The following is a 25,383-nucleotide window of genomic DNA, read 5'->3' as shown; positions in this document are numbered from 1 at the left end:
CGCTGGATGCTGAGGGTGAGGCTGGAGTTGGGAAGCTTCGAAGTGAGGAGCCCTCCAGCCATGGCCAGTTTGGGGGTCCTGCAGCCACCTGCACAAAGGACATCTGGGAGCTGGTAGAGGTCTGGGCGGGGGTCGAGAAGAGAAGGACAAGGAGGGGGCTCACTGTCTGTGCAACCTCCACTCCTGGCAGAGGGGAACCGAGGCTCAGGGCAGGGACGTGGGCGAACAAGCCCACTCAGTGACTCATCTCCAGCCTCCCTGCCCGGACAGATCCAGCATCGAACCAGCTTTATTCCTGAGAACGTCTAAGACTAGTACTTTGGTGACGGAGGAGGCTGAGTTCAGAAACTGAGTTTTGCAGGAGCAAGCTGAATGTCAGGGATTGAGTGCCAGGAAGCAGTGAGGGCAGGGCCTCATCTTGCCCTGGGGAAGGCGCCCGTGGGGCGGGGGTTGCTATTTGCAAACCTCTCTCCAGGCTCCAAAGCGAGCCCAGCCTCCCTCCCAGCCCCTGGTGCTCCCTGGCGTTGCATCCATGTAACCCTGATTCCTGCCTCCACCATCCCATGGCCTTCCTCCGTCCATGTGTCTGTCCCCTCTCAGGACACCAGCCACATTGGGTTAAGGGCTACCTGTCCTCCAGCCCCGACCTCATCTTCACTTACTCCATCTGCAATGAATGGCCCTACTTCCTAAAAAGAACCTGTTCCGAGGTTCTGGGAAGGACATGGCTTTTGGGGAAACTATTCAGCCCGGTGCCTTGCAACAGGGGTTGGTTACAGCGCCCAGCTGCCTGACCAGGAATGCCCTGACATTGTGGAACGCCTCCCGCAGGCCTCACTGGGATTCCTGCTCCTGTCTTTTATTTGCTTTGTGACCCCTGGGACAAGTCCTCCTGTAACCCGGGGTCAATATTCGATGAAATGCCGATACTCCTGTTGCCCCTCAGAGGTGGTGAGGGCACTAAAAGGTGTGGAAGACACGGGGAGAACCGCAGCTGAGCGTGTCCAGCGCTGGAGGGTGTCGGAACCCCCAGCACTCAGCACTTACTGCCATTCCTCTCCCTTCTCTTCCCTCCAGGCTTCCCAGCTGCCTTCCCTGCACCACATGCTCTATGGCACAGCTGTGTCTGACATTGAGAAGCAAACAGACACCAACACCACAGGGTGTGCCAGAGGCCGGTAGGAGCCTGGAAGGCTTCTGGGGGGAGGGGAGGTGGTGCCTAAGATGAGGCAATGAGACAGAGGGGCTTGCTTGCTCAGCCCAGGGGTCTTAGGTGAGGTCCCCTGGCCAGCAGCGTCAGCACGCTCTGAATTAGGAGCCCTAGGGCAGGGCCCTGGCCCCAGGGGAGGTTGGGACTCCAACAGACAGGCTTCTGGGTGATGGAGATGTGGCTCCAGAGGAAGAACCACTTCTCTGCACAAAGGGAGGGCATTCTCCCTACGGAGAATTGAAATGTGAAAAAAAGCACAACGAGAATTCCATGACTTTTGTTTCTCTTTGGTCTTAACTCCGCCACATTCCAAAGTAGGACTGTGTCCCTTTGACTGGAAAACAGAAGCCAAGCCCATGGTCCTTGCCGGGCTGGATTCCTGAAATTTTTCTCGATGTTTTGTGACTGTGTCAACAGGCTAGGAAATGAACTTCTCTGTCCTTACATTTTTGCAGCGAGCGCGATGCTTTCTTTTTTTCATTTGCACTGTTTAATTTGCATTTTAAACAGAAGACCTTTTGGAATAATGTAAATAAAAGAATAAAGATATAAAATTGTAAGTCAGATTTGAAAAATTATTCGGAGTGCCCGGGGTTCAAAATACACAGTGAAAGTCTGAAAGCTTTTATTCAATACGTCACTCAACTCGCCACCTCATTTCTGTACTAAAATGTTACCACTATGTGTATCCGATTTCTCATGCTCCTACTCAGGTACACACTAAGCGATTCATTCTCAAATGGAGCCATTCATTTAGAGGGTAGGCGTAAAGAAGTAACTTGTGCACAAAAATGAAATGAAAACTAAACAAAATCAGTCAGATGGTATAAGATTTTACACGGCTGTAGTAATTAGCTTCAGAATATTCCTTTGCCCTGGCCCGGGAGCTCAGTGGGGTGGAGTGCCCCTCTGGTGCACCAGGGTTCGGTTCCATCCTCGGCCGGGGGAAGTGCAAGGGACGCTGAGTGTATGGGTGGAGCAGCAAATTGATGTTTTCGCCTCCCTCTCAAATCAATAAATTTAAGATAATATTCCTTTTGAATTTAGTTTCCAGAACTAGTTAGCTTCTCTTCAGCTATTGCTAGACAGAGGTGTGGCCAGTGTTGAATGTAAGGGTCTCTTACTTACCTTTCTGAAAACATTTATTGGGGTGACATTGGTTGATAGAGCTATGTAGGGTTCAGGTGTACAACTCTGTATCATCTGTGTATTGATTGTGTGGTGTGTGCAGCACCCCAGGTCAAGCCTCCTCCCACCAACCTTTGTCTCCCCTACGCCCTCTTCCACCTCCCCCACCGCCCTTCCCTCTGGCAGGCACCACGCTGTCGTCTGTGTCAATAAGGTTTTTTGCTTAATCCCTGCACCTTTTCTACCTACCCCTGCAATCCCCCTCCTCTCTGACAGCCGTCAGTCTGTTCTCTATGAGTCTTTCTATTTTGTTCATTAATTAATTTTGTTCATTACACTCCATATGTAAGTGAGATCATGTGGTGTATATCTTTCTCTGACTGGCTTATTTCACTTAGCATAATAATTTCCAGGTACATCCATGCTGTCACAAAAGGTAAGGTTTTCTCTTTTTTTCACAGCCGAGTAGAATTCCATTGTGTAAATGTACCACAGCTTTTCTTAGCCACTCATCCACCGATGGGCACTCCGGCCGCTTCAAATCTTGGCGATCGTAAATAACGCTGCAATGAACAGAGGGGTGCTTTGTTTGAAATACTCTTTCGAATTAGTGTTTCGGCATTCTTAGGATATATTCCCCAAAGTGGGATCGCTGGGTCAAAAGGCAGTTCCATTTTCAAGTTTTTTGAGGAAACGCCGTACAGTTTTCCGCAGTGGCTGCACCAGTCTGCGTTCCCACCAACAGTGCACTAGGGCTCCCTTCGCTCTTCATCCCCACCATTTACTGTTTGGTTTACTGATGATGGCCACTTTGACCTGGGTGAGGTGCTATCTCCCCGTGGTTTTAATTTGTATCTTTCCAGTTAGTGATGCTGAGCATCTTTTCGTATGCCTTTTGGTCATTTGCATGTCCTCTTTGGAGAAGAGTGATGTTAAAGCAAGTTGACTGACGGGTGCCAAGCAGAGCTCAGAACTTTAGGGACAGTTGAATAAGACCCCGCCCCCCTCTACAATCCCATTCCCCGCCCCCCCCCCAACCCTGCTTCTGAAAAGGAAGGGTCTGTTAGGGTTTGCCCAGGGATGTCATAGCCTTTGAATACATAATTGTCACAGCATCTTCCCCTTCCCGTGTACGTATTTCGCGTTTACATCTTAAAAACATTTAACTTACACGACCTCTTGGAGGAAGGGGGGCACTCTCCCCAAAGCCAGGGGAGCTGAGGGGCGTGGCTACGTTGAGCGGAATGGAGACAGTGAGGAGCCTGCGCGCACTCTGGCGCGCTCGTGTCCGTGCGCGCGAGCACGGAGGAGCCGGCTGCGCCCCTCGCCGTTGACGTGCGCGCGCCCGCCCTCCCTCCACCAGCGGCTAGACCGTAAAGAGGCACGGCCGTGTCGTGAACGGGGCTGCGACACGCAGGGAGCTGGTTGACGGCTGTGACTCCATTTTGTTCGCCGCTTCTCTACTCGTAAGACGTGTTTTGCTGTGGCTTCTCTGAGCCGGAAAGTTTAAAAAGGGTAAAAGTTTTCAAGAATATTCTGGAACTCTGTTGCTAAGCCTAGCGAATTTCCATTTTCTCTCCGCAGCAGACGCCGAGACCGGTTCCGGAGGAGCGGCGAGGATGCGGCCCTTGGACATCGTCGAGCTGGCGGAGCCGGAGGAGGTGGAAGTGCTGGAGCCCGAGGAGGACTTCGAGCAGTTCCTGCTGCCCGTCATCAACGAGATGCGGGAGGACATCGCGGCGCTGACGCGGGAGCACGGGCGCGCGCACCTGCGGAACCGGAGCAAGCTGTGGGAGATGGACAATATGCTCATCCAGATCAAAACGCAGGTGGAGGCCTCGGAGGAGAGCGCCCTGAACCACCTGCAGAGCGCCGGCGACGGCGGCGACGGCCGGGCGGCCAAGAGGGGCGAGAAGGCCGAGGAGAAGGCCAAGGAGATCGCGAAGATGGCAGAGATGTTGGTGGAGCTGGTCCGGCGGATAGAGAAAAGCGAGTCGTCCTGAGCGAGGGTCGGCGGTAAGGCGGGGGCCGGCGGCGCCGAGTGGGAGGCCCCTTAGGCGCCCTGCGCTTGGCTCATCTCCGGGGGTTGCTTAACAGCGGTCCCCGCGGGAGGGGAGGTGGGGGGAGGGGAGAAGAAAAGCATGCTCAATTTTTATGGCGGGAGGTGTTAGTAGATGCTGTTCTTTTTACGCTGGCAATTACGAACAAAACAGTTGTTTTCTGGCCGGGTATGTGTTGGGGTAATTGTGGGATAATGAGCCTATCAGCTGCCGTGGGAACGAGGTCACAACATAGGCCGTGGAATCAGAATTTGCGGGGGGCAGGCCATTATTGGACAGTCGGAGACCTTGCCAGGCGCCAGGAGTGGGTGAGGGGCGTCCAGCCTGCACGGTTGGTTTCAGTTGTGAGGGGTGGGGTTGGGTTTGGTTTTCGCCCATAAGCAGCTTCTTAATGATGGGTTTCTCCCAACTGCCTTCAGGTTTGCAGCCAGTGGATTGTGGTCCGCTGACGGAGACTGGCTGACACCCTGGAGAAGCTGAACCCAGAGAGCCTTCTGTTTTCTCCCTCGTTTCTCTGTGCTCTGTCCTCATTTACACTACGTTTCTGCTGTGGTCTGCGGGTGATGACCTCAATATGGGTTTTGACTGTCCAGTGTCTTTGTTGGGGAAGTAGGGCCTAGATTGTAAGCTCTTGCAGCAGTCCCGTTTGTTCTGGGCTTTGGTTATTTCTAAAGGTTGAGGTGCTTTGCCCTTTCTTGTGCGACCTGATAGCTCCCTGGAACTGTGTGACGCACGAGCTTCAGAGTTGGGGTTCCCCCGCTCTGGAGGTGCTGAAGGAGCTGCTTGACTTGGGAAGACGACTCTGCGCGGCAAGCACCGGCTGAAGCAGCTGACGGAGGGACCAGACTCCACCGGGAGTGGGAGTGGGCCGGCCTCAGCCTGGCTGGGACTGACCACTCGGCAGAAGGCTGAAGATGCAGTACCTGCGTTTTGGGACTTGAAGTTTTTCTGTGTGAGACCAAAGGAGGAGAGATGTATTTTGCTCAAAGTTTAAACTTCACGCGGCACGCTGGCCGATGTAACCGGTCTGGTCAGTTTGTTTGCACGGCCCCACTCAGCTTGTCTGACGTGGGGCCTGGAGTAGGAGGTGAGGTCTCGGCACTCCGCACTCGGTGGGGTGACGCCCTGGTGCGCCGCAGAGGGCAAAGCGGAGGAGGCGTTGGCAGAGGCCCTGAGGGGCCGCGGAAGGAGAGCAAGGGCTGTCTGCATTGGACCCTAGCGCGGGCGGGACGAGGCACCTTCAAGGTCCACACGTTGTCCAGCTCTAAGTTCATTTGAGTAGCAGACCTGACAGGTGTTTGAGGTCAAAACCCTACCATGTGTTTAAAAATATTACCACGTTAATAAAAGTATTCATTTGCTTGAAAAGACAAACGACCTAAAAAGTTACTAGGAAATTTTGCCTCTTTTGGAATGAAACCTTTCTCCTTGTCATCGTTGCCAAATGGAGGACGAATTTCTTGTGGTTGGTTGTGTGCTCCCAGCAAGCCTCCAGGCACAGGGCAGACGTACTCTGCACGCTGCCCTGGGAACTGAGGAAGGGAACCTCGTGTGCCGTGGCCCAGGCTTCTGCCTTCAGAAGCCAAAGTACTTTCTGTCTTCCATCTTGAAAATGGAAGCGCTTCTGCTCTAGTCCTTGCATTCAGACATGGGGAGGTGGCAGACCGCCCGCCCCCTTATGTGAAGAATTTGCTCCCCCACCTGCTGCAAGGGTCGCTGACAGGTGGCCCTCAGCTGGTCCGCTCTCCGAGCAGTGCCGCTGCTGAAGAACTGCCTTAGCCCGGGGGGTCAGGCCCCCTTTCCCCAGTGGCAGTGTCCAGTGGTACACGGGCCAGGGGTCTGAGGGCCCTAGCCCTCGCACTGCTCCCTGGGACGGCTTTGAAGGCATCGCGGCTTCAGAGCCAGCTCCCTGTGGGGCCTGCTGATGCTTCTGTTAGGACTTGGTCACAGCCCTGCTGCTCCCTGTGCCCCATCTGGGTGTCCCCTTCCTGCCATGGGTGTTAATCCGTAATAGACTCTCCTGCACTCCAGTTCTCATCAGAGTCTGCTTCCTGGGGAACCCCACTGATAAACGTCGACCAAGAGGAAATTGTCGCAGTCTAGATACCATGTCTTAAGGGGGCAAGTCACGGAGAGCATTCAGAGCAAGTAACTGGTGAACTTGGCCGTGAAGAGTGGGGACAGCTTCCAAGGCCAGGGAGAGACTGAGGGACATCCCAGGCATAGGAACAGCAAGAAAACGCCCGAGACTGGGAATTTTCTGAGCCTATTCTTTCTTTTAAAAGACTTTATTTATTTATAGAGAGGGAGAGAAATATCAATGTGTGGTTGTCACTCATGTGCTCCATTACTGGAGTCCTGGCCCATAACCCAGGCCTGTTCCCTGATGGGGAATCAAACCAGCAACCCTTTAGTTCGCAGGCCAGTGCTCAATCCACTGAGCCACATCAGCCAGGGCTCTGAGCCTGTTCTACGGAGTAACGAACCAGGAAACCCCCGCCAGCAAGACTGCACTGGGTCCGTTTGTTAAAACTAGGGAATGCACGTTGGTACGGTGCTGTTAATAGACCGCAGACTGGGCTCTGGTTTCACCAGTTACCCACGCAGGCCCCTGTCCTGTTCCAGGGTACCGTGGTGCGTCTGGGGATTGATTTTTAAGTAGGTAATACAAATGGCACAAGATTCAAAAGGTGCAAACGTGATCTCCGCTCCCCAGCTCCCCAGTTGCCCTCTGGGAAGACAGCCGTTCACCCTGCCTTGTGCACGCTTCCTTCCAAACGTGGGTATTGGAGCGCACACACAGGTAACCCTCCCCCACCTTCTGAAAGAGTTCAGTTTTTGTTCCATAAAGGTAACACGCAACCTGTGAGCGTTCTCAGCTTTGTGTTGCGTTTTTTCCACCTAAACCGCAGTGGGAAGCCCCGGCCTGGTACTCAGCGGGTTAGGGTGCCATCCCAGTACGCCCAGGTTGCGGGTTCGATCCCCAGTCAGGGCACGTAGAATAATCAACCAGTGAATGCATGAAGAAGTGGAACAACAAATCGATGTCTCTCTCCCTCTTAAATCAATAAAAAAGTAAATAAAACCTTAGTTTGAAAGTCTCACGCTGTAGGAACGTCTAGAGCTGCCTTTTTTATTTTTAGACTGGCTGCCTCGTGCACTGTACCGTAAACGCTAAGTATCAGAGGTGGTTCTTACACTCGTCTGAGAATAGTCCTGAATTCTTTTTCAGCAGCTCCTGATCCTCTCCCTTGCGACTCCAGTCAAAATCGGAAAGCAGCCACCAAGTCCCGATTTCCCCGGCCCCTTAAGTCTGCCCTGGCTTGCTGATGATTGCAGGAGCAACTGAATCGCTTATATTTTCTAAGCAAAAAGGCCCAGAGCAAGATGCTCCCAAGAGCAAGCATTCTGAGAGGCCCAGCTGAGTGTGGCGGGGTTTCCGGGGCTGTCCGCCACAGGTCCCGTTCTCCGTCCGTCCTGGCAGCCCTGCAGGACCAGGTTCTGGGCAGCTCTGCAGACAGGGCTGGTGGAGGCTCGGTGGGTTCCCGACACTGCAGAGTCTCCTGAAGCTGGGACCTCTGCTGAGGTAGTGCAGGTGTGACTGTCCTTCCACACGGGAGTGGTGTGACCGAAGGAATCGTAAGAGCTGTGGGAGTGGGGGTGGTTAGGTGACAAGCTCTGGTGAGAAGTGGAGGCAAAGTGTCAGAGTCCCCACTTTGCCGGGTCAGCCCGGGGAGACTGCTGTGTCCCGAGGTGACCCTGGGAAGAAAAAAGTAATCCTCGTGGACTTTACGGGAGGACTGGCAACAGCCAAGGACACAGTCAGCCCTTGGCCTGGGGCGGGGGTGGGGTGGTGGGGAGGCATTCACAAAAGTAACCTTCCCAGAGATAAAACCTCAGAACGGCCCTGGCCAGTGACTGGGTCGGAAGAAGCGTCATCCTGCAGACCGGAAGTTTGCAGGTTTGCTCCCCGGTCACGGCATGTGGGTTGCAGGTTGGGTCCGAGGTTGGGGTGGGTATGGGAGGCAAAGGATCAATGTTTCTGTCTTCCTCCCTCAAATATATTCTAGGGTGAGGATTAAAAATACAAACAACAAAAAACCCCTCAGAACCCAGGCCGCGCTGGAACGGCTGCTCTCTGTGACCCTGAGGAGACACTGGCTTGTCTCAGGCCCAGGCCTGGCGTTCCGGATGACTCACAGAACTCCCGCTGCCCGCATCCACTGCTGTGGGGGCGATGAGTACCGTTCAAATCCTCCGCCTTGCAAGCACAGGGGAGGACTGCATTCCAGGGCCCTGCTGGTGCTGGTGGTGTGTGCGTGCACACATACGTGAGACTCCGTCTGGTCCATGAGTTAGGAAGGAGTCACATCCAACCAGGACCTCCAGCGGGAGACCCGCCCAGAGCTCTGCTCGCTCTGGCTCGGGGCCAGCACATCGGAGACTGGTGGCTGACCACCAGCCTGTGACCCTGGGATGGGCGCTGCTCCCTGCTGACGTGTGACGAGCTTGTTGCACCAACGAGGAGGGACATCAGCTGTTGCCCCCGGGCAGGGTGCACAGGGGGCGTGCCGTCAGTTTCCGCCACCTTCCCAAGGGAGGAGGGGATTTGTTGTCTGGCTAGCACTGTGGCCGGCCAAGTGGGAGTCTGTCCGGGCTGCGCTCCAGCGGCTGCCCAGAATGGACCCTCCCCTGGTCAGTTCTGTTTTCTCCGCTTCAGATCCCTCTAATGTTCAGTAGTTCCTTTCTCCTGGTTTGTACCCCCGTTGCTGTTTCTTCAAACTCTCCATTCCATTCTCTTACTCCAGCTCATTCATAATGTTCTTGGCCTCTTCAAACACTGTTTCTTCACTGCCTGAAACAGCTGAGACTGGACCCCCCCCCTCCGCCAAGCCCAGGCTTTCCGGCAGCCCCAGTGGGGGTGGCCCCTGGCAGCACTTGGCTGGCGGGGGCTGCATTTCTGGAGGAGTGAGGGAGGGGGAGCAGGAGGCAGAAGGGGGTATGAGGTTAGGGTGCTGACAAGGAGTTGTCGCCACGACGGACCATGCACACTAACCGGACAAGAGGGGGCACGAGGAGCGGGGGGCAACAGGGGGAGGCAGCTGTTAAAGGGGCCCCAGCGGGTGGCTTGGTGGGCCAGGGCGTCGTCCTGTGTGCTGCTGGGTTGTGGGTTGGAGCCCCAGTTGATGGACATACGGGAGGCAACTGACTGACCTCTCTCTTTCTCTCCAACCCTCTCTCTAAAATCAGTACAAAAATATTCTGGGGTCAGAGAGGTTTTGAAAAAGTGCCGGTGACTCTAGTGTGAGTGTCACCTGGGAGGACGGGGAGAGGTTGGGAACGAGGCGGCAGAGCTGGGGTAGAGCCGGTTTGCTGTGGGAACAGCCCCAGCCACCCTGGGGCACGAGGGGCCCAAGGGTGTGGAGGAGCACATCGGCCGTGAGGAAGCCACCGGCCCGGTGGGCCTGGGTGTGGGATGGTGGCTGTGAGAGCAGGGAACTCTCCCAGGAAGGTGGCAGGACATGGGGTGGACAGGAAACCAGGCACCAGGTGACAAAGTTAAAGTAAATGGAGGGGACCCGATGGGGGGGTGGAGGAAGACAAACGGGGGGCGGTCACATGAGCAGCAAGTGCTCCCGAGGGGTGCTATTCTGTTTTACTTTTTTAAGGAGTGCCATTTTAGACACGAGGGAGGGCAACAGGGAGGTAGCAATGGCCAGGGGAGAAGGTGGCCCCAACCCCTGAACAAGGCACGAAGAAGGGTGTGGAGGGATGAGTGGCTTTCCCTTCGCAGGCCTGAGGGGACAGTCCAGCCGGGGCAAGGTGGGGGAGCAGGGAGGGAAGCCTGTGTAATAGCACCCCAGGCCTGGTTCGTCAGGGGAGCAACAGGGGCGTCGGGGGCAAATCTAGTCCTGAACTCGGTCTCTCGGTGTGGGGCACAGCCTTGGCGCGACCACTATGGTGGAGCCAAAGAAGTGGCAGCTGGATGTCGTCCCTCAACTACGCTTCCTACAGCGGCTTCTTTGAAGGAGCCCCGAGACGCCACCACCACTGGTCATTCGGGGTGAAAGTGGCAAGGGTGCTGCATCCCCGCCCGAGGCAGTTAGGAGAGGGTTCCAGAAGGATGTCTTAGGGGGCAGACGAGACCGCAGGCATCTCCCTCAAAGGCTCCCCGCACAGTGGGTGCCGGCCAGGCAGCAAGCCTGGCTCCCAGCTGTCACCTTCCCACTGAAGCCGCTCCTTCCACGCGGCGGGCGCCGCTGAGCTGACAGCCGGGGAGGACAGAGCGGAGAGCAGGAGCTGAAACTACTAGACTCCTCCCGGGGTTCCTGGCTTGGTTACTGCGCGTTGGCACTGACGAGAGTAAGCAGACAGGGAGCATCCGAGGGTTTTGAAGAAACTCTAACGCCCACGAAGGTCCAAGCCGGGCGTGCCGGCTCCTGTGGTTGTCCAGCCCCTGGAGGCGCTCCTGGGCCCGGCCCCTGGGCTGCAGGGAGCGGGCTCCCGAGGCCGCACCGCCCCAGAAGGGTGCGGTTCGGAGGCGTGTTTCAGAGGTGGCCTGGGAGGAGAACAGACAAGGGACAGTCCCCGAGCAGATCCCCCAGGGGACACCGCCCGGAGGGCTCCGTGGGCGCAGCGGGGCGCTCTGCTCTCCTGCCCGGGCCCTGTGCCGGCTCCTTGGGCTGGAGGTGCCGAGGGCTGCCCGCCGTCCCTTTTCCGAAAGGAAGCTTCGTACAGTCGTCCCAGTCCAGCTCCGCGCGGCTGTTCCCGGAGGGAGGCGCCCACGAAAGCCGCAGCCTGCTCTGCTCGGCTCTGCTCAGCAGTCCTCTGCCGCGCTCTGCGGGTGGCAGCAGTCACCGCCACAGCCACGGTCATCGCACTCCAGCGATCCGATGCTTCTGTAACAACGTAGGTTAGAAACCCTACGTGTAAACCCTCAGCCTTAGTGCTAGAGTTCGGGGAGGTTTCTAGACACAAAATCAGTACGTGAAAGTCCGTGGTGGAACAAAGTGGATTTTCTAAGAGGTATCATTTGCAACAGGACCAAAACAACTTTAGAGGCGTATTACTCTTCTAGAGATACCGTAATTACCACAAACCGAGTGGCTGCAAACATCAGAAATTTCTTCTCGCACAGTCGGGCGGGTAGGTGTCAGAAAGGGAGGCGTTCGTCCCTCGGGAGGCGTGCGGGGGGAGCGTCTCTGCCAGCCTCTCCCCGCTCCTGGGCATGGCTGGGTGGGTGGGGTCCTCGGCGCATCAGTCCAGTCACCGCCTCTGCCGTCACGCAGCCGCCTTCCCTGTGTGTCGGTGACTCCACGAGGCCTCACGGAAGGGTGCCGGGCACAGAACTCAGGGTGCGCCCTAATCCAGCGTGGTCTCCTGGTAACTCATCGCAGCTGCCCAGACCCCCTGCGCAGTAAGGGCCCGCTCCGAGGGTCAGAGTGGGCAGGAGTCCCAGACGCAGGGCAACTGGGACAGCGTTATGCATAGAGCCGCACTGGACTACAGCACGAGCGGGTAACCGGGCTGACAGAGCAGCGCTGTAGCTCTCCCAGTTGGTCCAGTGAGTCAGTTCAATCCTAATTTAAAAAATCTCATCAGGCGGGTCTCTCTGATTGTGTTTGGTCAAATGTGAAAACTAATTCGAGATTTAGACGGACAAGCAGAAAAGCCAGGGCGTTCCCGAAAGAGGGGGAGCAGTGGGAACTTGCCCGCTTAACCAGCTATCGATCCTTACTGTGAAGCTGAGTGAGTGAGTCCATGGAGCTGGGGACCAGTGGGAGGGGATAGACAGGCTCAGCCGCAAGCTGACACGGAGGCCCGACTCGGACAGGCGTCGCGCTGCAGACCCGAGGGAACGGTGGAATATTCAGGAAGCAGGGCTACGGCGATGAGCTCTGCATGGGGGGGGGGGGGGGGGGGACTGCAGCAGACCCGTGCCTCGAGCCTCACCTCCAGATGGGTCTCCCTCAAAAACGAAAACCACTAAATGTCTTAGAAGAGACTGTACAGGAACATTTTTTATGACCTCATAGAAGAGAAGAATTTCTTAAAATAAGATAAAAAAGAAATGCTATTGTATACAATGCCAAGAGGCGGAAGCGACCCCGATGGCCATCGGTGGATGAGTGGGTAAAGAAACGGGGGTTATCCGTGCAATGGTATTGCTCAGCCACAAAAGGGAATGGAGTAGGATACACACCACGGCTTGGACAAAGCTTGGAAATATGACGCCAACCGAAAGGAGCCAGACACGAAAGGCCACGTGGTGCACGACTCCTTGTACATGCAATGTCCGGAGTGGACTGGACTGTGTTCCCTGCGGTCCGTGCGCTGAAGCCCTAACCCCCAGCGTGACTGAACGGGAGGTGGGGCCTCTGTCCCAGTGCGTTTTGGCCGTTATAACAAAATGCCACGGACTGGGCAGCTTATAAAAGCAGACATTTATTTCTCACAGCTCATAGATTTGAAAGAATCTAAAGATAAATTATCAGCAATAGTAGAAATTAGTAAAGCCTCTAGAAACAAAATTGGCTGGAAGTCCAAGATCAAGTCCTCGTGGGAATTCTCTTCCTATTCATCGCCAGTGCCTTGCGCTGTGCCCTCACGTGGCGGAAAGGCGAAGGAGCTCTGCGGGAACTCTCATGATAGCGTCAATCCCATTGGTGGGCTCCGTGGTCACGACCTCACGCCTCCCCAAGGCCCGTCTCCTGACGCCATCACGTTGGTAGCTGAGATTGCAACATAGGGATTTGGGGGGAGGGGCACAAACATGCAGATCACAGTCGCCTTTAAGGAGGTTAGCAGAGGTCGTCCAATATGATTAGCATCCTCACAAGAAGAGGAGGAGACACCAGGGATGTCATGCACAGAGAAAAGGCCGTGCGAGGACACAGCGAGAAGGCCTCGGAGGAACCGGACCTGCCAGCACCCTGATCTTGGACTTCTGGCCTCCAGAGCCACGAGAAAATGGGTTTCTGTTGTTTCAGCCACCCGTTTGTGGTGTTCTGTTGCGGCAGCTTCAGTAAACCACTACATGAGACATATCCAGAAGAGAAAAGCCCGTAGAGACAAAAGGCAGGCTAGTGGTGGCCGGCGGATGAAGGGAGGGGGAATGTGGGGTGATTGCTAAATGGGAAGTGGCTGTTTTTAGGGGGGAAAACCGGAAGTTTGCGGAGTCACTGGTCCGTAGCAATTCTGAAATCCAGCTGGGCCACGTTTCCAGTTCTTCGGGTGCGGCTCACTCTTACTACTTGGGAACCACCTGTGACTCTGGCTCTGCCCTCTGGGCTCTCAGTTCCAACCTTCCCATCACCTTTTTCCCCTCATAAAATGTAGCTAGGGATTGCAGCCGAGTCGTTTCTTCAGCCTACTTCCTGCCTATAGACATTTCGATTCCCAAAATTCCCTTTTCATTTTGTATCATCTGTCTCCTTTAGCTAAAAATATTGAAATTTCTTTAAGACTTTTGTGAATTTCTTATTAATTTATTCATAACGGATTAATAGGTTTACACACAAAAACCACACCCACAAAACTCATTGAAATAAGCCCTTCTCTACTTTGGGCTCCAGTGATATTTGTAGGGGTAATGCCCTTAAGACTTTAGGAACCCTGTTCAAAAGGAAAAGTCTGCGAGGCACGCCTTTAAAATCCTTATAGGGCCTCTTGTGTGTTTGAAAGGCCCCCCCGCGATGGCACCAGGCATCTTTAAAGACTGTTTCCCTGACAGCAGCCTGGATTTGGTATCTGCTCAGAAGCGTTGCTAATGTTCGCATCAATTGCCATCTAGCATCGCTGGCAATGAGAAACAATTTCGTTGGCACGCCCAGCAAGTCCTGGCTTGCTTATTTATTTTAGTTTTTGTTTATATTTTACAGTTGTTTCTTTAGCTTCTTTCTCTACTCTTGCATTTTACTGCAAGCAACTGGAAGCAGCCCGGCGACACCTTCAGCACAGCCTTAGCTCACTCTTCCAGTTCAACAGCTGCATGTTCTCTTTCCCAGTTTCCCCGCCAGTCACAGTGTCACCAAATTCTCTGCTGCTGGGTAATGAAGATCCCTTTCCTCCAGATTCCTCACTGTTCTTTAAACCTCACAGAAAGACTTCTCAAACCACCAGGCCTCTTCTCCCTCTTCCCTATATTTCCAACTGCTGCCCACTGCTCAGTCCCAAAGTCACTCCCATATTTTAGGTTGTTCCAGCAGCACCCCATTTTCAGATACCAGTATCTTTTTCAGTTATGTATCGCTATGTAAAAAAATCACTTGAAAACTTACTGGCTTAAAACAACACGCATTTAACTCTGATAGAAATGAATTGCCCCTTTTAAGTCTTCACACTGTTGGTTATGTAGAACCGACTCCCTGCTCCATAATTAATCACTCGATGGACGGCTTCTCCCAGGTGGGATTTAATTTCACAGACTGTAAATCACAGATGATTAGCGGGAACCAAATGGCATCAGGGAAAGCTGGAATGAAGACTTTTTTCCTTTCTCTCCTGTTGTCTCTGTCCATCTCCTGCTTCCCCAGAGTCTGATACGGCCCACAGCTGGCAACAGCGGTGTGATCTTGCTCATATAAAGTGCGCCAGGTTCTGGTGCCATTATTTTTGTGTGGCGTGATGACATTAAAAGTGGCTGTGGTGGCGGTTGATTTGTTTTCTAAAATTTGTGAGCCTGGTGCTGCAACATCCAGACAAGTAGGACACAGGTTCAGGGTGCAAAGGGGGTGAAAACGGGATAGAGAAGCGGCTTCAGAGGTGCCAAAGGGGTGAATACCATTTCCAGGGGAAGATACTCCAGGCTGAAGACTCTAAAGAGAAAACTCAGAACCTTGGGGCATTCTTGTTGAGATCCCTCCACCTGACGCTGAACCAAATGTAAATGTGGAGTAAAGGAGAGTTGGGCATTTTATTTGGGAATCATAATCTTACCCAGAAAGGCTTCACAGTAAGTGCTTCAGTTAGCTTTTGCTGCACAAGCCATCCAAAATCCAGTAACAACAATAACCATTTCTCAGGTGTCTGCAGGAGTTGGATGATCTAGACTGGCTCAGTGATGGGTCTGTGGCCCGGCTGATCTAGGCTGGGTCTGTCTGGGGCAGCCTGGTTCAATGTTTCTCTCACCGTCAACCTTAGACCTGTGAGACAATCCAGCTTCCTCTTCGCACAGTAAAGGTAGGGACAAGAACACAGAGGGCCTGACTGCATTAGCACGCTTCAAGCAGGTCGGCCAGCCAGCCTCTCGGGCGCGGTGACCGGGCTGCAGGGCCCGTGGGGTGGCGAGGGGCGGCTGTGCAATGCGGCCCGTGGACGCGGACGAGGAGCGGGAGCCCGAGCAGGACTGGGAGAGGGTCCTGCTAACGTCTCACTGGCCAGGACACGAGGCAAAGGACATGGGCGCAGGAAGGGGTGAGGAATTGAGATTATGCAATGCAATCTACCACAATCTGTGCCACGGCCCCCAATTACACATGTAAAATTTCCTCTCTACTTCCCCATCAAAATAGCCCCCCCAAAGTTTATTCCAACTATGTCATCAGGCTGGAAGTCCAGGATCTTGTGATCCCAATCAGGTTTAAGTATGGTTTTTCATGGCCCAGAGGCCAAGGAATTAAAAATTATATATTTTGTTTATTTTTTAGAGAGGTGAAGAGAGGGAGAAAGAGAGGAAGAAACATCAGTGTGTGGTTGCCTCTTGCATGCCTCCCACTAGGGCTGACAACCAGGCATGTGTCCTGACTGGGAATCAAACTGGTGACCCTTTGATTTGTAGGCTGGCGCTCAATCCACTGAGCCACACTAGTCAGGGTGGCCTATGAACTTTTAAAAAGACAAGTTGTTGCCCACTATCTTAGTCAGTTCGAGCCACTGTAACAAAACCACAGACCGGGTGGCTTAAAGCAGCAAACATTTATTTCTCCTAGTTGTGGAAGCTGGGAAGTCCAAGATCAAGGCGCTCACAGATTTGGCAGCTGGTGAGCACTCTCCTCCTGGCTTGCAGACATCTGCCTCCCTCCTCCCTCCTCACGTGGTGGAGAGGGGGCTGGCGAGCTCTCTGGTGTCTCTTCTCATTGGGCACTAATCCCATCACGGGGGGCTCCACCCTCATCCCCCAATTGCCTCCCAAAGGCACATTCTCTGAATACCATCTAATTGGGGGTTAGGGTTTCAACACGACTTCAGGGGGACACAATATGCAATTCGTAATATCCACACAGACCCAATATACAATGGCGAGGCTGGGACGAGATAATGCCCATGTATAAGGGAAGAATGAGCAACACAGAAGTCACTGAATTGTAACAATTTTGACATTCTGTGGGGCAAATATTGCCAAGTTTATCTACTTTAAAGAGAAGAAAAATTCCTTGATTAGGCTCTGGTTCGGAAACCCGGAAGAGGTTCACTAGGGCAGGGGCTGGCAAACTTTTTCCATAAAGAACCAAAGCATATATATTTTTTTAGGCTTTGTGGGCCACATACAGTCAGTCACATATTCCTGTTCTTTTTTATAGACATTTAAAAATGGGAAAACCGACTTCCGGTCAAGATGGAGGCGTAGGTAGACACAGTGTGCCTCCTCACACAACCAAAAGAAGGACAACAATTTAAAAACAAAAAACAACCAGAACTGTCAGAAAATTGAACTGTATGGAAGTCTGACAACCAAGGAGATAAAGAAGAAACACTCATCCAGACTGGTAGGAGGGGCAGAGACAGGCAACCGGGTGGAGAGGACTCACCACAAGGTGGCGGCTGGAGGACCCAGCAAGGTGGCGGTGGTGGAGCAGGGCGGGCCAGGCTGCAGCTGTCTGGTGAGGCAGCAGCTGGTGGATGGAGCGATAGACCGTGCAACCCAGGGCTCCAACGAGGGGAAATAAAGCCTCAAACCACTGATTGAAAACACCCGTGGGGGTTGAGGCGGCAGCGGAAGAAACTCCCAGCCTCACAGGAGAGTTCGTTGGAGAGACCCACAGGGTCCCAGAATGTACACAAACCCAACCACTCAGGTAGCAGCACCAGAGGGGCCAAATTTGATTGTGGGTAGCAGGAAGTGCCTGAAAACCGGCAGAGAGCGGAGCAAGTACCATTGCTCCCTATTGGACCCCTCCCCCACATGCAGCATCACTGTGCAGCAGCGACCAGCATCACTCTGCCCTGGTGAACAACTAAGGCGCCGCCCCTTTACGTAACAGGAGCGCCAAGATTAAAAAAAAAAAAATGGCCCAAATGAAAGAACAGATCAAAGCTCCAGAAAAAATACAACTAAGCAACGAAGAGATAGCCAACCTATCAGATGCAGAGTTCAAAACACTGGTAATCAGGAAGCTCACAGAATTGGTTGAATTTGGTCACAAATTAGATGAAAAAATGACAGCTATGCTAAGAGAAACAAAGGAAAATGTACAGGGAACCAATAGTGATGCGAAGGAAACTGGGACTCAAATCAATGGTTTGGACCAGAAGGAAGAAAGAAACATCCAACCAGGAAAGAATGAAGAAACAAGAATTCAAAAAAAATGAGGAGAGGCTTAGGAACCTCCAGGACATCTTTAAACATTCCAACATCCGAATTATAGGGGTATCAGAAGGAGAAGAGGAAGAGCAAAAAATTGAAAACTTATTTGAACAAATAGTGAAGGAGAACTTCCCTCATCTGGCAAAGGCAATAGACTTCCAGGAAGTCCAGGAAGCTCAGAGAGTCCCAAAGAAGCTGGACCCAAGGAGGAACACGCCAAGGCACATCATAATTACATTCCCCAAGATTAAAAACAAGGAGAGAATCTTAGAAGCAGCAAGAGAAAAGGAGACAGTTGCCTGCAAAGGAGTTCCCATAAGACTGTCAGCTGATTTCTCAAAAGAGACCTTACAGGCAAGAAGGGGCTGGAAAGAAGTATTTGAAGTCATGAAAGGCAGGGACCTACATCCAAGATTATTGTATCCAGCAAAGCTTTCATTTGGAATGGAAGGGCAGATAAAGTGCTTCCCAGAGAAGGTCAAGTTAAAGGAGTTCATCATCACAAAACCCTTATTATATGAAATGTTAAAGGGATCTATCTAAGAAAAAGAATATAAAAAATATGAACAGTAAAAATGACAGCAAACTCACGGTTATTAACAACCACACCTAAAACAAAAGCAAAAGCAAACTAAGCAAACAACTAGAACAGGAACAGAACCAAAGAAATGGAGATCATATGGAGGGTTATCAACAGGGGAGTGGGAGGGGGAGAGAGCGGGTAAAGGCACAGAGAATAGGTAACATAAAGGGTAGGTAGAAAATAGACAGGGGGAGGATAAGAATAGTATAGGAAATGCAGAAGCCAAAGAACTTATATGTATGACCCATGGACATGAACTATAGGGGGGAATGTGGGGGGAGGGTGTGTGCAGGATGGAGTGGAGTGAAGGGGGGAAATGGGATAAGTGTAATAGCATAATCAATAAAATATATTTTTTAAAATATATAAATAAATTAAAAAAATAAATAAAAATGGGAAAACCATTTAGTTCAGGGTCTGTCCTTGTCCATTGTTCTTCACAGGTTTCTGTGCTCTCCAACATGTCCTTCCTTATTTAAAAACAAAAGATTTTATTTATTTATTTTTACAGAGGGGGAGGGAGAAAGTGGGAGAGAACCATCAATGTGGGGTTGCCTCTTGCGCGTCCCCCACTGGGGACCTGGTGCACAAATTGAACCTGCAACCCTTGGTTCACAGGCCAGCACTCAATCCACTGAGCCGGACCAGCCGGGGCACTCTTCCTTATCCATCTCACTCCTTGACCACATTTGAAGAGAGCTTTGAAAAATATGCCGATTTTTGGCTACAGAGCCTACTTTCTGCTGGTAGAAAATTGGGAGTCTAGAAGGTTTTTTTTTGAATTTTGAACAGTCTTAGTCTCTTCATACAGGCGGGCAGCATTTTTGCTAATATGGCTGCCTCAAAAATCTTGTGGGTTTCCCATGTATTTTATTTCAGGCACTGGTGCGCCAAGTAAGCATCACCAGTCTTTCTGGGGTATGCTTAGCTCTCTGGACTTCACGACCACTACGTTCGTCACATCTGGCTGCTGTGAGATGATGCCCTCAGCATTCCTGGGAGCCCGTGACGGCCCCCTGGGATCTCTGCTCCCTGGTATTACTCCTGCGATTACATTACATCATATTGCAAAAGGTAGGTTATTCAGGTACCCCTAATCCGTTCACGTGAGCCCCTTGAAAGCAGTTTTCTTCAGCTAGGAGCGCAAGGGATGTCAGAGAGATTCAGAGGATGAGAATGATTCGACATGCTGTTGCTTGCTTGGAATATGGAGGGGGCCATGTGCAAGGACCAGAGTGGCCTAGAGAAGCTGAGAGTGACCCCTGGCCAACCAACAATGAGGGTCTCCCCAGTATTGTCTGCTAGATGCACAGAGACTAACCCCAGAAACTTCCGCTATCCATCTCAGAATGACAACACACAGTAGGAACTGCGTGTACAAATGTCTGCTGGGAAATAATGTTAACGTGACACGTATCGAGCGCTTACTGTGTGCCAAGCTCGGTGATGGCTGTAGGGAAATAGATGACTCAGTACTTGCCCCAAGGGCCTGCAGTCTCATGGAGGTGCTTATACAGCATAATGAGGAATGAATTCTTTCATTGTTACTCTCAAAAGGCATACTCAGTGCCAGATGGAGGGAACAGTGCTGACTGACCTACAGTAGTCTGGTAAGGCGAGACGCACATATAACCAAAACCCAAGGCCGCGTAAAACCTACCCTATAATCAAGGGTAGCGCAGGAGGCTGGGCAGGGTTGTAAGGGGAACAAGGCCATTAGCACCAGCACTGGGGTATTGCAGTTCTCAACTAGCTTCAGGGAAAAAGCAAGTGCCCGTATCCTGCCTAGACTGAAATCCAGACCCTGGGTAAGCCACCTACTTGCGGGGTGCATGAAAAGACTCTAACAGTACCAACTTAACTTGCTAATTTAAGACTTAGAACGTCAGCACTTAGAGCATTACACAGTAGGCGCCAGGTAAGCTATTTTACTGCACTGCTGCAGACCAGGCGACAGGCTAGACGAGGACCCCGAGCGCGAGACCTCAGGGGGCCAGAGCGCGGAGGGCGGCAGGCGCGTGAACGTGCGAGCGCGCCTTCCAGTTCACACCAGCGGCGTGACCGTAAAGGAGCTCCGGCGTGTCGCAAAGGGGCCGCACGCCAGCAGCGCCCTGGCAGACGGCTGGGAGTCCATTTTGGACGCCGCCTCGGCTGCGAAAGTTCAGAGAACCTGTTGCTCGTCACAGTGGCGGTTCCACCGAGCTCAGCCGCGCGCTCGGCGCTCGCTGTCGGCCGGCCGGCCTCTCGGGCGCGGTGACCGGGCCGCGGGACCCGCGGGTCGGCGAGGGGCGGCGGCGGGCGGCGCGATGCGGCCCCTGGACGCGGACGAGGAGCGGGAGCCGGAGCAGGACTGGGAGAGGGTCCTGAGCCCCGCGCTGCACGCCGTCCGCCGGGACGTCACCGCCCTCGAGCGCGAGCACGTGCGCGCGCACTTGAGAGCCCGCCGGAAGCTGTTGGAGATTGAGAGCCTGCTGGACGAAATCAAGAGTGAGGTGGAGGCTTCGGAGGAGAGCGCCCTGGACCCGGCCCGCAGCCCCGGAGCCGAGGCGGAGGAGCGGGTGATGAAGCTGTGCGAGAAGGTGGAGAAAAAGGCGGTGGAGGCCGCGCTGATGGGGAAGCGCATCGTGGAGCTCCACCAGCAGATAGACAGCTACGAGTGTTACTGAAGGACGCGGGAGCAGGTGCGTCTCGGCTGGCGGCGGCTGGCTTGTTGGAGGGGGATTTGTAACGAATGCCCTGCCCCGAAATGCATGGACGCTGGGCGATGGGAGGCGGTGTGGGGCCGGGGAGGCTGAGGCTGAGTCTTTCTCAGAAAGTCTGCTGCGACTTTCGCTTAGATGTCTTTTACTCTCCTAACGTTGGTGATGAGAAGTAAATAGTTTGGTGTGAAGTTGGGAAACACACAGAAGAAATATTTGCAGAATGTGGACCAGCCCAGTCTCTGAGGCGCAAACTTAGGTCACAAGGCAAAAGAAGAAGAGACGCGTGGGAGAATCGTGAAACTGAAGCCAGGCTGGAAACTTGCAAATGCTTCGGTGAAACTGCAGCGTCTCAGGGTGGCCGTGTGGCGAGCAGCAGCATCGTGCCCGGTGGTCGGGTGGTCGGGTGTGTACGTTGTGCTGATGCGGCCCCCCGCTTGCACTCTAGGTTCCCCGCTGCTGGGCTCCGATCGGCTGTAAGGAGGACTGACTGCTGGGAGAGGCGGAAACCACGAGGCTTGCTTTTTCTCCCCCGTTTTTCTGTCTGCGTTTTTATCATGGTAAACGCGCCATCTCCAGTGCCATTCTGGTAGATGAATTCAGTATTATATTGTCCTATGTGGAATATGATTGTTAGGTGCATTCAGCTGGGAAAAGACAGTTTAGATACATTTTACTTTTTATTAAATGCCCTTACATTAAAAAAAGAAAAAGAAACAGGACCTAGGTTGGAAGCTGCTGTGTGGTCATAATTGTTACTGTGACTTGTATTTTTAACGTTTGCAAGTACACCCTTGTGCTTTGCTGTTTTTTTATGCTTTCTGGAATCTGGGGACCCATGAGAAAGACTTGAGGTCAGAGTTCCGCAAGAGAGAAGATGCGCCTTGGCTGCAGCTGCTGAAGCAAGACCCCGAGCCCGAGCGGAGGGGTGGGGACCTCTTCGTACCCGACTGAGGCGGCCCAGAGGACGGCTGTGTGTGGAGGTCGGCGGCGGATGAACTTTGGGACTGTGCAGTCGGTCAGTTCAAGGGAAGAAGGCTGTGTTTTTCCTCTTCTATTCAGAACTGTGATATTTCTGTGGCACGGTAATTGGTGCACATCATGTGACCTGCCTGGGAGTAACCTAGGCTAGGGGGTGAGTTCTAGTTACCACGTGTGTTTGCTGACTTTCTGATATAATACAGTCACACATTTCAGGGGCTTCTCTGCCAAAATGCATATAACCTTGCGGGGTCGGGGGGAGGGTTGGGGAGGAAAGCACGGAGCTGGGGCCACGTCCAGGTGCAGGTGGGTCCCGGCCTAGTCATCGGAGCTCAGGCTTGTTGTGACGAAGTTTATTTGCCTGGGACAACAGAGGCCGAAAGCCAGTTTCTAGAGTGTTTGTACCCAGGACCAAAGCCATTGACTTGGCCAGGAAAAGGTGAGATAATTAAATTTCTTTCAAAATGGAAGTTTCTCACTGATCCTCGTTGTGAAGTGGAAGTCATTTGCTTATTTAGAAAAGTGCTCAAAAGCCTGCGGAGCTGGCAGGTGGGTGTGAGCTGCAGGGACTGGAGCGGGAGGGGAGGGGGCACAGCAGGAAGGGGCCTTCGGGGAGAATCCTGCCCGGCCCACCAGCAGGGAGCTGAAGTCCATGTGGTCACTTAACCCTGTAACCTGGTGCCTGTTCCACACCACGGACCACGGGGGCTTCGGGAGAGGCGATCGAGCAGTCTGAGACAGGCTGTGAACCGGCAGTGATGGCGGGCGCCCCCCATGCTGATCTTGGATCCAGCACAGCCCCGAGTGCCCCAGGCGCCTGGCTGGGCAGTGCGCGGACCCTGGGCTTGTACGCGTGGGTCTGACGTAGGCTTAGAGTCGAGCCAGCCATGCTAAGGCAGGAAGGTTCTGTTACGTCATCAGTAAGTTCTGTGGGAGAAACAGAAGGGGTGTTGCTGTTCACACAGGACGGTCAGGTGGTACCTCGGACAGTGACGCTTCAGCAGAGACTGGTGGGGGACAGGGATGTCGGGGAAGTGTTCCAGGCAGGTGGGATGACCCGGGCACCCAAGTGGGAGGGGCCAGTGGGAGACAGCGAATCGGATGGGGCAGTTGTCTGAGTGACAGCGTGTCTGACCACATACGCAGAGGCTCAGTGACTGTGGGGCCGGAGCAAGGGTGAGAGCCGGGAGACGTCCTGGGACGCAGTGGTCATCCCTGGCTCTGGTCAGGTGTTGCTCGTGGGGCGTGCTGAGGGGCTGGATGGGGACGGGCAGGGAGCCGGCCACGGGTCCAGGGCTCATAGCCTGCGCTCGTCTTCAGGGCAGCCGACTCACTTGTCTCAAATCCAGGCAGTTTTGTAAAGTGCAAGATGGCCTTGGGAACACTCTGGGGCCACAAGTACATGTAGAGTGGGGCCGGGGGGCGGGCGGGGTTGCTGAGGAGGGAGTCAGCTGGGCGTCGGGAAGTTGGAGGACGCTTTTCAGACCCACTGACCCTTGGTCAGACAAGCCCAGGCCCAAGGGGCACAGGCCCGGAGCTGGCCCCAGTCCAGTTGGAGAGGGTTTGTGGGTGTTTGGAGGGACCGGGGGGGGGGCGAGGAGGGAGGGAGGAGGTATAGCTGTGGAGGTCTTCCTATGACTTTGAGGAGGTTAAACTTGATCCACGTGTCCGTTCTGCTCCTGGGGTCTGCGTGCCCTAGGACCTGAGGCCCGGGGACACACTGGTGCCTTCTGAACTGGCAGCTGGCTTGAATGCTTGACAAGAAAAAGCATTTTTACTTGTGATGACACACCACTGGCTAAAGAGTCTCACTCGTGGGGCTGCTTCTGGAGCCCCTGGAGCAGAGCTATTCAAAGTTCAAGTGCACCCGAACCCCTGGGGGCTTACTAGAATGCAGGGTGTAATCCCGTAGTCCAGCCGCTGCTGCTCTGTGTTTCTAACAAGCTGGGGACGGTGCTGCCCTGCGGGTCAGGCACCTCACGGGGTGCCGGCCCCCGGGGTCTGCTGAGGATGTGAGACGGGGCAGGGGAAGGTTGGAGCCGGTCGGCCCCTCTGGTCGAGGGCACCGCCTGGGTGGTTGTGGCAGACGGGCAGGGCTGGGTGTGGACTGGGCCCACAGAAGGTGTCAGAGAGGGACGCTTACGGTCCATTCTTGTTTTGTTTCTCTACTTCCCTATACTTAGAGCACGAACAAGTACAATACTACAGTAACAAACATTTTATAATAAAATAACGAAAAATGGAAGAGAAGATTACAGGTAAAATGTTGACAGTTTTAAAACGGTCAGCCCCGTTGACCGCAGTCCTGCGGGGCGGCCGTGGGGGGGGGGTGGGGCGGTCTGGAAAGGGGCGGGGCCGGGCTTCATCTGGGAACAAGGAGGCACACAGCCGGTGATCCCAAGTGCCGATCCCAAGTGCCGGCCCTGCGGGGGAGTGACCTGGGGCTGAGGACGCACTCCCACCATGTTCTCGCCACCCTTCATGAGGCTGGTGCCCCTCACTTTGTGGGTGAGAATGTGGGGTGCAGAGAGGAGCAGCCTCCAGCCCTGCCCTGACCTGAGCACAGTCCACCACACATGGGGTGTGGGGGGTTGTTGTGGAGGAACTGGGCTGCTGGGGGATCTGGGGGCGGGCAGGGGGCGGTGGTCTCTTCCCTCGGCTCCTCTTTCTCCAACTGGCAGGGCTGCCCTTTGGGGAGTGGTTGCACCTCCAAACTCAATTCTGGGAGGAGGGATGAGCTCCATTGTAGCTCCAGGTCCAAGGCAGCTTCCACGAGCTGAATTCCAACCCCTCCTCCCTGCGGCAAGTTCCCTGCAGGAATAAACACGAAAACTACATGGGATGTAGGCATTTCCTACTTCAAAATAGACCAGCTGCCGGCTGCTTTGTTTAAAAGTTTTCCTTGGTTGCGCTCCTTGGGGCCCATGTCTTTGAGGGCGCCCCTGCCACATTTCTTACTGGAGTTAGTCCAGAACGCTTAGGGACCGGTTGCTGGTCTCGCGCACAGAGGGCCCCAAGGTCCTGCAAGGTCCCGAAGGAAAGCACAGCTGTGCATCGATGGCCTTGACACCTCCCTCGGGATCCGTGCAGGGGGGCGGGACATACGGATCCATCCGCCCCTGAACGCCTTGTCCCATCCTGCACGGCCAGGACACGGAGCATCGCAGGACACGGAGCATTTATAGTGTCATCTATAG

At 53.8% G+C, this 25,383-nt stretch overlaps 2 protein-coding genes across 3 annotated transcripts; both read left to right on the top strand.

Annotated features, from left to right (window-relative positions):
- The first annotated feature begins 3,686 nt into the window (after positions 1-3,686).
- MRFAP1L1 (Morf4 family associated protein 1 like 1) lies at positions 3,687-5,772 on the top strand. 2 transcript variants are annotated; one of them, XM_024573844.3, is made up of 3 exons: positions 3,687-3,804; positions 3,923-4,354; positions 4,818-5,772. In XM_024573844.3, the coding sequence occupies exon 2, from the start codon at positions 3,958-3,960 to the stop codon at positions 4,339-4,341; it is 384 nt and encodes a 127-aa protein (XP_024429612.2). In that variant the 5' UTR covers positions 3,687-3,804; positions 3,923-3,957; the 3' UTR covers positions 4,342-4,354; positions 4,818-5,772. The 2 variants fall into 2 exon arrangements, with proteins under 2 accessions (XP_024429612.2, XP_024429611.2); XM_024573843.3 differs by having other exon boundaries at positions 3,780-4,354.
- Positions 5,773-20,648: 14,876 nt separating this feature from the next.
- MRFAP1L2 (Morf4 family associated protein 1 like 2) lies at positions 20,649-22,668 on the top strand. Its single transcript, XM_024573526.3, has 2 exons — positions 20,649-21,187; positions 21,654-22,668. Exon 1 carries the CDS (start codon positions 20,813-20,815, stop codon positions 21,170-21,172), a length of 360 nt encoding a protein of 119 aa, XP_024429294.2. The 5' UTR covers positions 20,649-20,812; the 3' UTR covers positions 21,173-21,187; positions 21,654-22,668.
- Positions 22,669-25,383: the final 2,715 nt, after the last annotated feature.

The sequence above is a fragment of the Desmodus rotundus genome, chromosome 4 (assembly GCF_022682495.2).
Source record: "Desmodus rotundus isolate HL8 chromosome 4, HLdesRot8A.1, whole genome shotgun sequence".
Classification (NCBI taxonomy): domain Eukaryota; kingdom Metazoa; phylum Chordata; class Mammalia; order Chiroptera; family Phyllostomidae; genus Desmodus; species Desmodus rotundus.
The sequence above is the reverse complement of the archived record's forward strand: the minus strand, read 5'-3'. Positions and strand labels throughout refer to the sequence as shown.

What these genes read in the sequence shown, in the direction of transcription:
- MRFAP1L1 (XM_024573844.3), top strand. Translation starts at nt 3,958, where the DNA reads ATGCGGCCCTTGGACATCGTCGAGCTGGCGGAGCCGGAGGAGGTGGAA.
- MRFAP1L2 (XM_024573526.3), top strand. Translation starts at nt 20,813, where the DNA reads ATGCGGCCCCTGGACGCGGACGAGGAGCGGGAGCCGGAGCAGGACTGG.